The sequence below is a fragment of the Anabrus simplex genome, chromosome 1 (genome assembly GCF_040414725.1).
Source record: "Anabrus simplex isolate iqAnaSimp1 chromosome 1, ASM4041472v1, whole genome shotgun sequence".
Classification (NCBI taxonomy): Eukaryota; Metazoa; Arthropoda; class Insecta; order Orthoptera; family Tettigoniidae; genus Anabrus; species Anabrus simplex.
In genome coordinates this window covers 740,772,603-740,785,285 of record NC_090265.1, presented here as the reverse complement: position 1 = coordinate 740,785,285, position 12,683 = coordinate 740,772,603, and the positions used below count along the sequence as shown (strand labels likewise).

General features: G+C 39.0%; 1 protein-coding gene across 1 annotated transcript in view; it reads right to left on the bottom strand.

Annotated features, from left to right (window-relative positions):
* The window catches only part of LOC136857459 (RAB11-binding protein RELCH homolog), a 398,727-nt gene that overhangs the window by 254,240 nt on the left and 131,804 nt on the right, over window positions 1–12,683 (bottom strand). Inside the window, exon 6 of the mRNA XM_067136130.2 lies at window positions 2,644–2,827. Coding sequence (XP_066992231.2) covers window positions 2,644–2,827 — 184 coding nt within the window. The remainder of the gene's footprint in view (window positions 1–2,643; window positions 2,828–12,683) is intronic.

Genomic DNA, 12,683 nt, shown 5'->3' with positions numbered 1-12,683 from the left:
AGTGGAAAACAATAACACAGGAGTAAGACAGGGTTGCGGTCTTTCCCCTCTCCTGTTCATAATCTATATGAATGCTCATATGAGAATTTAGAGAAATAAGACATGGTTCCATCCACATTAACAGAAATCTACAGCCGGACACAATATTATTTGCAGATGACTTAGTGCTGGTCGCCACCTGAGAAGATGATTTACAGTGTTCAATGCATAACCTAAACCTAGTCTCAGAAAAGTACTCAATGGAAATATCCCCTGAAGAAACTAATGGCTTTCTGTGGCAAGGAACCAGTAAGAAGCAAGATCTGCTTATATAACAACATTTTGGAAAAAGTAAATGATTTTAAATACCTCGGCTACAAACTTTCTTTGAAGAACTGGACATACCCGAGAAAATCTCCAAATTCAACAGACGTTTGGGAATCATCAATAAAGTTTTTAGACCATTATTAGTTCAAAAACACACCCATACAAGAATCTACAAAACCTTGGCAAGACCTGTACTTTGCTATGTAAGTGAAGTGTGGACCCTGAGGAAATGCGATGAGAGAAGAATAACTACAGCTGAAATGAAATACATGCGACGAACAGCAGGAGTCACTAAGTGGGAACACAAAAGAAATACAGATGTGCTGAAAGACCTTAAACATAGGCCTACATACATACATACATCATCATTATAGCCTGTTATGCCTTTCAGCGTTCAGTCTGCAAGCCTCTGTGAATTTACTAAACGTCACCACAATCCTTGATTTGCAACTAGTGTTGTGGCCTCATTTACTTCTATACCTCTTATCTTTAAATCATTAGAAACAGAGTCTAACCATCGTTGTCTTGGTCTACCTCTACTTCTCTTACCCTCCATAGCAGAGTCCATTATTCTTCTAGGTAACCTATCCTCCTCCATTCGCCTCACATGACCCCACCACCGAAGACGGTTTATGCGTACAGCTTCATCCATCGAGTTCATTCCTAAATTAGCCTTTATCTCCTAATTCCGAGTACCCTCCTGCCATTGTTCCCACCTGTTTGTACCAGCAATCATACTTTCATGTCTGTTACTTCTAACTTATGAATAAGATATCCTGAGTCCACCCAGCTTTTGCTCCCGTAAAGCAAAGCTGGTCTGAAAACAGACCGATTTAAAGATAGTTTCGTCTGGGAACTGACTTCCTTCTTACAGAAAACTGCTGATCGCAACTGCGAGCTCACTGCATTAGCTTTACGACACCTTGATTCAATCTCACTTACTATATTACCATCCTGGGAGAACACACAGACTAAATACTTGAAATTATCGACCTGTTCCAGCTTTGTATCACCAATCTAACATTCAATTTTGTTGAATTTCTTACCTACTGACATCAATTTAGTCTTCGAGAGGTTAATTTTTATATCATACTCATTGCACCTATTTTCAATATTTTTAATAATCTACCTTTAATTCCATAGTCCCCCAGTATGGCGAACATCTTTTCCCTCGGTACCCTGTCATATGCTTTCTGTAGACCTATGAAACATAAACACAACTGCCTATTCCTCTCGTAGCATTTTTCAATTACCTGGCGCATACTGAAAATCTGATCCTGGAAGCCTCTCTGTGGTCTGAAACCACACTGGTTTTCATCCAACTTCCTCTCAACGACTGATCGCACCCTCTCTTCCAAGATACCAGTGAATACTTTGCCTGGTATACTAATCAATGAGATACCTTGATAGTTGTTGTAATCCTTCCAGGTACCAACTGATGAGCCCACCCTAGCACATGAGGGCGAAATGCTGGCAACCAAGAATGAGTTAGCTGGAAAATTTATAATGTCCAATAACGGACCATTTATATTGGTATAATAAATTTACTCATTCAGGACAAATATTTCAGATTCCCTATGGGAATCAACATCTATATCATCATAAGGGGTATGTTCCGAGCATTCAGCGGAGAGATGGCGTGGAATGACATTAGTAGACGAATAGGTTTGAATGGCGTTTATAAAAGTAGGAAAGATCACAATATGAAGATAAAGTTGGAATTCAAGAGGACAAACTGGGGCAAATATTCATTTATAGGAAGGGGAGTTAGGGATTGGAATAATTTACCAAGGGAGATGTTCAATAAATTTCCAATTTCTTTGAAATCATTTCGGAAATGGCTAGGAAAGCAACAGATAGGGAATCTGTCACCTGGGCGACTGCCCTAAATGCAGATCAGTATTGATTGATATTGACTGATTGATAGAATCCAACAGATTGCGCTGGGCTGGACATGTACTGAGGATGCAGGATAACAGAGCACCAGTAGATCTATACAAGGGATATCTTAACGGGAAAAGACCTTCAGGAAGATCCCAAAGCACCTGGAAGAAGGAGATCTACAAGATATGCCGGACCCTCCAAATTGATAACGGGATAGAGCATGCTCAAGATCGAAAAGGATGGAAGAGGATTGTGAGATTGGCACGGGAACTTCACGTCCCTCAAAAGCCTACAGAATGAGTATTAACTAAGTCAAAACTAAGAAAGGAAAATGGCTTCTACTATAACAAAAACAAAAGAATATAACTATCCAATAAGAACAAGAGGAATGGAATATCTGTCTTTTCTGATAATCTATTCCTCCCCTCCCCTTCATTATGACCATACACTTACCTCACGTTTATTAAGGATAACGTTGGGAATTATTCGAGGTAAACTCTGGGCTAATATGTTCACTAAACGATCTTCTGAGATTCCTTCATTAAGCATGTCGTCGAGGATGTGCCCGTCCTGCTGTCGCGACGTGTTGATGAAACAGCGAGCCAACACTTCACGTTGAAACGCAGCTGGGAGGGACCTGCAACACATGTTCAGCTTTACTTTCCTGAATACTGCCTGTGTGCCTCATGGTTTCAAAATGTAACTGGACTAAGAATCACAGATCATAATGGATAGCGATAACATTGTGAAGGAGACAAACGGAGAGGAAGAACAAGGTCAACTAGACATATTTCCGAGTTATTTTGTTCTTCTACCAGTTTGAACTGCGTTGTTGTTTTCTTCCTTAAAGTTTTGAATACACTGCACTATTCTTTGTCATGGCAAATGAAATACCCCTACTCATGATATTGCTAAAATTGTATTTGATAAGCACAGTCAAACATAAAATAAAAATCCTGGGTACAAAACAATCTGACAAAGTAGCAAAGAAACTGCAACAGAAGAGGAATTCATGAAAATATTTTTTTTTCATGTGAACGTCTGACATCATGCAATGTTAAAAGGATATTTTCTTTCTTCATTGATAGATGTAGGAACTTCACACAAGAATATCTTAGGACAACTTTCCTTATATAGTGTAACAGCCAGAAGTTAGCTCCAACAACACAATTTATTTGATTTTGTTCATTTCTTTTTGCATATTTTTTACATTTCTGTGTATAGTAGTAGTTATAAACAACTATCAAACTGAGAAGAAAAATGTGAAGGAATGATCACTGGAAGAAAGGCAGAGGAAGGAATCATAAAAGAGAAGGTTGAAAAGCCTAGGCCTTAAATGCTGTAACATCACTGAGTTGCAAGCTCATTACACTGAGGAGTGCTTTATCTCCTCATTTCTGCTGGACGGCATTACTGCTGCAATTAGTAAGTCAACAACAAGAGCAACAGCCATGGAAAAAAGAGCCGCTTGTCAAGTCGCACATGGTCTTTTCGATCAGGTTTCTAAAGGAGATATTTTTGAATTTATTATAAATTTGTTACGGTGGAGCCTTCAGTTATGGGCATAAGGCGCTGTGTGAGTCTCGATCCTGAAGTACACTGTCACCATCATTTTCATCATCTTCCAAATATATCTGCCAGTGAATATACGTAACTCCAGCTCAGTTTCAGTGGACAAGAATGATATTTCCCGTACTCTTTAATAACCTACAGAGTTGTACCTCTTCTTAAGCATTTTTTTTAGCAACATTGAACAAAAGTGTGTATAGTTAAGAGCATTCCACTGGTTTCAGAAGCCATGCACTCGTCACAGCGTACTTCGGTTCAGAGGGCCCTGGTTTCGATTCTGGGTGTTTGTGTTTGCCTTAATACACATCTCCCTATCAACACACTACCAACCATACATCACTCCATAAGGGCAATCAGCCATAAAATTGAGCCAAACACGCATAAAGTACCAAGTTGAACAAATGGAGAAAGAAAGACTAGGGAGAAGAAAAATGAATAACAACACTAAAGTCAAAATGACCGAGTTGGGTCGTAACGTATAAAATGCACCTATCTAGTAAGTTCACCCCCATTCAGGAGTTCCACAAGGATCGAATTTGGGGCCATTATAATTTTTATTGTTTTTGAAAGACCTCCCCGAAAGAATAACATTTTTTCAAGTCCTATTGATTGCCGACGATGTAAAGTTACTTAAATTGATCTGAAGTGATTATGACTGCATCAAACTTCAAAGGGACTTGAACGAACTAAATAAGTGCACCAAAGATAATAACCTGCCTTTCAATATTAATAAATGTAAAATAATGAGTTTCACTCGATGAAAACCTAGTATAAAATATCAATACAAAATTGAGCGTACTGAAATAGAAAGTGTACTCGCCAAAGATCCTGTGGCTGTGGATTTGTATAAATAGAAAGTGTACCGTCAGTGATGTCACATTAGGTGTTTATTTTACATGCTGCGGCTATAGATTTGTATAAATAGAGCGTATTGAAATTGAAAGTGTACTCGCCAAAGATAATGCGGCCGTGGATTTGTATAAATAGGAAGTGTACCGTCAGTGACGTCACATTAGTCGTTACTGTAGACCTTGGTCACCAAAGATGATGTGGCTGTGGATTACTATAAATAGTGTTTGTTGAAATAGACAGTGTACTCACCAAAGATGCTGAGGCTGTGGATTTGTATAAACAGTATGTGATGAAATACAAAGTGTACCATCAGTGACGTCACATTAGGTGTTTATTTTACATGTTATACATGTTTACATGTTATTGTTTCTTATTTACGACTATTATAACATTAGGCATTACCATAGGCCTTGGTCACCAAAGATGCTGAGGCTGTGGATTTGTAAAAACAGAGTGTGTTTAAATAGAAAGTGTACCGTCAGTGGCATCACATTAGTCATTACTGTACACCTCGGTCACCAAAGATGCTGAGGCTGCGGATTTGTATAAACAGTGTGTGTTGAAATAGAAAGTGTTCCGTCAGTGACGTCACATAAGTCATTACCGTAGGCCTTGGTCGCCAAAGATGCTGCGGCTGTGGATTTGTATAAATAGACTGCATTGAAATAGTTAAAGTGTACCGTCAGTAACGTCACATTAGTCGTTACCATTGGCCTTGGTCACCAGAGATGCTGAGTCTGTGGATTTGTGCAAATAGTGTGTTGAAAGAGAAAGTGTACCGTCACCGACGTCACATTAGTCGTTACCGTTGGCCCTGGTCGCCATAGGTGCTGCGACTGTGGATTTGTATAAATAGTGTTAAAATAGAAAGAGTACCGTCAGTAACGTCACATTAGTCATTACCGTAGGCCTTGGTCGTCAAAGATGCTGCAGCTGTGGATTTGTATAAACAGAGCATGTAAAAAATAGAAAGTGTACTGCCAGTGATGTCACATTAGTCGTTACTGTTGGCCCTGGTCGCCAAAGATGCTGCGACTGTGGATTTGTATAAATAGTGTGTGTTGTAGTAGAAAGTGTACTGTCAGTGATGTCACATTAGTCGTTACTGTAGACCTTGGTCAACAAAGATGCTGCAGCTGTGGATTTGTATAAACAGAGCATAATGAAATAGAAAGTGTACTCGCCAAAGATCCTGCAGGTGTGGATTTGTATAAATAGAAAGTGTACCATCAGTGATGTCATATTAGTCGTTATCGCAGACCTCGTCACCAAAGATGCTGTGGCTGTGGATTTCTATAAATGGAGTGTGTTGAAATAGAAAGTGTACTCACCAAAGATGCTGAGGCTATGGATTTATATAAACAGTGTGTGATGAAAAACAAAGTGTACGGTCAGTGACGTCACATTAGGTGTTTATTTTACATATTATTATTATTTACAACTATTATAACATTAGGTATTACCATAGGCCTTAGTCACCAAAGATTCTGCAGTTATGGATTTGTAAAAACAGAGTGAGTTTAAATAGAAAGTGTACCGTCAGTGATGTCACATTAGTCATTACCGTAGCTTTGGTCACCAAAGATGCTGAGGCTGTGGATTTGTATAAACAGAGTGTGTTGAAATAGAAAGTGTTCCATCAGTGACGTCACATAAGTCGTTACCATAGGCCTTCACAACTACGTTTTTTTTTTCTTTCTACCTTTTCGATACACTAAATTGCTTAAGGCAACTTATTGGTTAAAAGTGGTACATGTTTCGTATATTATGAATAGGGCTCAGAAGTTTGCATTTGCATGTTTTTTCTAGGGGTTAAAAATGTATGCTTATTCATTACTAGCTGATGTACCCGTGCTTCGATACGGAATTCTACATTGTATACTGAATTGTAGGTTAGGTACTGTACACGTTGTGAGCAAGATTGTATGAAATTGCATTGCTCTTAATGTTACCCTAGAAACATGACGGGGATGTCACCAAACATCTTTTCTCATATGAAGACCGAGTTAGGGAATTTTCACTGTAATGGTAAACCCACTTGCATACCATCAGTCACAATCAGGTTTGGGAGTTTTCATTATAATGGTAGACACTCGCTCTCCACCTGCCTTTTTACGTCCTCAGAAAGACTGTCTTAGTGGTTTTCCCAACTGAAACGAACATGCGTTAAAATGACGTCAGTAGGAATGGTGCGAAAAAAGCAATGCTTTCATATGAAATACTCGATCAAATGAAAAACCACACATTCTCTCACTTTTAATGAACAGGACTAAGCTGCTGATCTACCAGTCCAAAGTTCCAGAGCTGGATTGACCAAACCGCAGACTGCCGTGAGCCGTGAACACTCTTCGTCCCTTTTCGGCAGGGAGGCAGTCACATAGTGGCGATTCGCAAGGCAAAAACGATGCCCTTTTACTAATCTGTTTCGTAGGAATACCCGATGAGTTAGAAAGTATCAATTCATTACAGTGGTGGTGGAAAAATCGATATGACTTGGAGGCAAATTTTCCCTCAAGCCAGAGGAGAAACCTCCTCTTCACTGCTAATTTGGAATAAAATGAATATAGAACTTAATAAAAATTAAGAGGAAGACACTTTTATTAAGAAACAGCTCTTTTCAGGGTTGAATTTTGAGTTATTTAGTGAATTGTGGTGCTATAATTTGGAATAGCCCTAATTGTTGTTCTACTACTACTACTACTACTACTACTACTACTACTACTACTACTACTACTACTACTCGCGTGCTGCTATTGAATGGCTGGTGTTGTTTAGTGCTCCGCGTATTTGCTTAATTAAGTGGTGTTTTTAAAGGCTGTGTATGGTTAAAATATATTGCGATTATAAGTGGAAGTGCTGCCCTTCAGAACGCGGTATTATCTCTCTTTGAAGAGCTAAAGAGGCATCCCTTTTCTGACAAGGTAAATAGGCCATTTATATTGCTTTAAATGATTTAAGGTTATGTTTTCAAAGAGAAAAGAGAGTAGAGGTACTGAGAATAGAAATGTCAAATCCAAAGAGGTTGAAATAGATGTAGAAAACCAAACAGATACTATGTCGGATGAGGAGCTGGACGTAACCATGGAACTACAGAGTACGAAGACTATAAACCAAAGAGTAGGATTAGAAGAGATGCGACTAGAAATTGATAAGTTAGTCAAGCATAGTGAAGACTTATTAGCATTAGTTAAGATGACTCCCAATACAAAAGCGGAGATAAAGAAAGGTATTAAAGAAATGGGACAAATGGCAGAAATAATCCGTAGTCATTCGTGGGAATGGGAACAATTTAATGTGAATGAAGATCCAAAGGCTAGGAGTGATTTGGAACAGGGCACTACCTCCAGTAAGAAAATAACCCGTGATGTTGGGACACAGGCACAATTCAGTGACAGAGTGCTAGATATAGAGCAGACCCTCTTGGAAGCTACATGCTTTGACGAGTTTGAGAAGCTATTGGATAAGGAATGGCCTGACTGTGTTTACAGTAACACGCACGTCATCTCCGGAAATATAGGGAAATTGACTGATTGGGATACATCAATGGTTGTAAATCCCAAACATCTTACAGAGGAGGATGGAATTATGAGAAGCATGAAGAATATGCATACAGAAATCTCTAACTTGCTGAACTCTAATCTGGAGGAAGGTAAGACGGAATTCCTGCGCACTGTTACGCAAACCTACACGAGTCGAGGAGGAGAGCGGGAGAAGCTGCGATATGTATATGTAATACCATATTCATTTAATCAAGATGGAGTAAATGACCTGCAGAGCCTGTATTCATGTCTCACCCACTGGAGAGAGATAACTGAGACTCATGCAAGAAAGAAGGTGCTGATAACTATCCCGGATACCCTTGATCGGAATTATATAAGGAAAATCTTGGAATGGATGTTTCGTAAGAGTGATATTGAAATAGGGTGCTTGGAATCGGGTAAAACGCAGGTAAAACAGGCTGTTTCTGTGGGATTAACATCAAAAAGGAAATCCTTAAATGACAATACTCAGGAAACAGTTACGTGCAAAGCTGCGGGAAAAACGTACGCCGAATTGCTTAAAACAGTAAAGGAAGGAGTAAACATCGAAAAAATTGGCGTTAAAATAAAACGAATAAGGAAAACAGCAAAGGATGACCTTATACTTACTGTAGAAGGCAAAGGAAAGGCTGACGTATTACAACGTGAGATAATTAAAAACGTCAAGGAAATAGAGGTTTCAACAAAAAGGAAGGAGACAACAATTCTAGTGTACGGTATGGATCCGGATTTAAATGAAAACTATCTCAGAGCAGCACTCTCCTTAGAAGCTGCTGTCGAAGAATCTCAGATCAATATTACGTCCGTAAGACCGGGGAGGTTCGGAAATCTGAATGCTTGTAGGATGCTAAAAGGTTAGTTTTTTCCACCTATTCAATACATATAAATTTTATAAATTAGGAATTTATTATTGATTCCACTTGAGACATGTTTCGCCCTTCATTGAGGGCATCATCAGTTAAAATATCACCTCAAGGTAAAAAATCAGGTAACTGGTTAGTAATTGACATGTACAAATTAATACATATTATTACTACAATTACAAAAATTAAGTATGGGAAATAGTTGTACAAAAGTGATGGTTGAACATATTCTGACAGCTCACCTTTGCGCATGACTCCGCCCATGCCCCTCCCACCCCAAAGCTCTCCACCCCTCTCGCCGCCATTGCTAACCGCATGTGCGTATTACCGACTGAGCCTCCTTCTTAGTCCACCAATACTCATCATCAATTACCTCTCAGCGACACATCAGGTATGTAACATAACATTCACTCTTCATTACTTACCATAAACCTTTCTTACACACTAACTAATACTATTAACATCTCAATTACAGATAACTTCCACTGCATACAATACAACTTTCAACAACACGCCGGAACCCAGCGCACATCGGCACAAATATGGCGTGCCACTACAGCTCCTCTTCGCAGTCAGAATGAGAAGATGCCCCACCCCAGCTTTAACGCTCTGACTCTGCAGTTGCCGTATACATTCTAATCTCTCCACAGCAGTTCACAACACAAGCAACTCTATTCTATCTCACCAGACCAGAAAAGAACAATAACTTCATCCCGAAGTCCGCCATACTTTATTCCACGGAACAATAACAATTTGTCTCACCGGCATTTCACACCGATGTCTTCACATTCTCATTCGATGCTACAGAAGTCAACTAAAAGAATAAGCGAAGTTTCAACCCGCAACATTTTCATAATTAGCAATTACCCATATAACTAGCAATTACCCACTAATAACTGTCACCATTGTTGCCGTTCAAACGCACGGAATACCCATGAATCTCCATCCACACTGACCAGTCTCCGTACCGATCTCGGCACTGCAACTGAAGAACTTCCAGCTTGATGCCTATAAAACCTCATTTGGCTATGATATATTTCCCTACCCCCGGTGATTTTAACTAAAATAAACTGCTCTACATATTTCTGAAATGTCATTACTAATTCCTTCTTCCAACCTCTAAAACATCAGGACGCACTTGGTACTAAAATTTTTTTATCCTTGCACACCAGCTGCCCTTGTGTAATTATGTATATATTTGTAAATTCTCAACTATTCAATTAGATAATGTAATTACTATATAGTTACCAACTATCGACATTAGTTTTTATTACAAACATTTACGCTGAATGTTATAATGTAAATATTTTTTAAAACTTTATCTCAACTGTTCAATTGAACAATGTAAATACTGTATAGTTACCAACCTTTGACATTAATTTTTGGTTACAAACATTGACGCCGAACACTATACCTTTTCTCCCTTTATTGTTTTAATGTAAATATTTTTTAACTTTTTATTTTCCTATGATTGCGTCAACTGTTTCTCCAGAGCACCACTGCCGAACTCTACTATGTTAATTTTTAGGCATTGGTGCTGACTTTTCATCTATAAACCTATATGTTCAACCATCACTTTTGTACAACTATTTCCCATACTTAATTTTTGTAATTGTAGTAATAATATGTATTAATTTGTACATGTCAATTACTAACCAGTTACCTGATTTTTTACCTTGAGGTGATATTTTGACTGATGATGCCCTCAATGAAGGGCGAAACATGTCTCAAGTGGAATCAATAATAAATTCCTAATTTATAAAATTTATATGTATTGAATAGGTGGAAAAAACTAACCTTTTAGCATCCTACATTCAGTATCTTCAATACGGATAGCAATGATTTTTATCACTTGCAAAATCTGAATGCTACCGTAATATTGCCAACGGAACCATCGAAAATACTGTTAAAGAAAAAGAAAATAAATGTGGGATGGGCAACCTGTATGGTGAAGGAAAAAGTTACAGTCGCAAGGTGTTTTAAATGTCTTGGATTTGGACATAAAGCACCACACTACGACGTTAAGGACGACCGGTCATGGAGCTGTCTAAATTGTGGACAAGAAGGCCATCTGGCGAAAGATTGTGGGAACATTTCGTTTTGCACCATGTGCCAAGTGGAGGGCCACCGCTCAGATCAAATGAAATGCCCTACTTACAGGAAGCTAATATTAGAGGCAAGGAAGTTGAATTTAAACGACCAATAATGGACATACTGCAGGCGAATCTCATGAGGAAATTCGACAGTCATGACATCATGTATGCGACAGCCTTGGAAAAGAAAGCAGACTTAGTGCTTGTTAGCGAGCCGAACAGAAGGCGAGTAGCCGAAGGTGGTTGGTTCACAGACAAAAGATGTGATGGAGCTGCATATTTTTTAAATGATAAGTTGGAGGTGCTAAGCATAAGGGCAGAAGAAGGATATTTGTGTATTCAACTTCAGCAATACCAGATTTATTGTTGTTATATCTCTCCTAACATCCCTTTTGATATTTTCAAAGTTGAAGTAGATGCAATAGTTCAGGACTGCATGGCGTCAGGTATTGAATCTATCATTCTCGGAGACCTAAATGTCAAGTCGCCTCTGTGGGGGGCACCAACTGCAGATCGTAGGGGAGAATATTGGGCAGAATGGATAGCGACCCTAGACTTGGTGGTTCATAACACTGGAATCTTACCAACTTTTTCCAGAGGGAACTCAGAGTCTTTCATAGACGTCACCTGCTCAGCGCAGGGTATAGCATCATTCATTGTTGACTGGGAAGTTATGGAAGATGAATCTCTCAGCGACCATCGTTTTATTTACTTTCAAGTTAAGGGATCGAAGAAGCTTAATGATATCACGAAAACGGTGTGGAACTATAATTGGGAAACCTTTAAAATTGCAATCGAGTGGATGTCACAAACTGTAGATACAGTGCAACATACTCTAAAAGATGTAACTACTGCTCTTAAAGATGCTTGTAGGACCAGCCGATTGAGGGGATCAACAAAATATAAAACACGAGTCCCTTACTGGTGGAACAATGAAATAGACAAGCAAAGGAAAGACTGCAATCGCAAGAGACGAATTCTTACAAGATCTAGGAAAAAAATCAGCCAGGTCAACTTAATACCATTAGAAGCTGACTATAAGGCATCAAAGAGGCAACTAATGAAGCTAATAAAGGATTCTAAGAGAAATCTCTGGCAAAAACTATGCGAAGATCTAGACAGTGATATCTGGGGAGCGGGATATAAGATAGTGACCAGTCGAATAATCAACAGGGTACCAGTTCAGCTCCCAGCTGATAGAAGGAAAGCCATAGCAATGGAGTTGTTCCCTTGTACTAATGACAGACTTGAAACGGAATCAGATTTTTGTGTTGCAGAACCGTTCACTATGGTTGAGTTACAAGAGATAGCACGCAATATGAAGACTGGTAAGGCACCAGGTGTAGATGGAATCCCACCAGAAGCCATCAAGTATGCAGTTGAGGTGGCACCTGGTTGGATCTTATCAGTCTTCAATGATTTATTAAAAAAGCGTGAATTCCCCGATGAGTGGAAAGTAGCCAAGCTAGTGCTGTTATTGAAGGCAGGGAAACTATCATTAGATCCATCAGCATACAGGCCACTGTGCTTATTAAACACCTTGAGCAAACTTTACGAAGGATTGATTAAAACTAGAC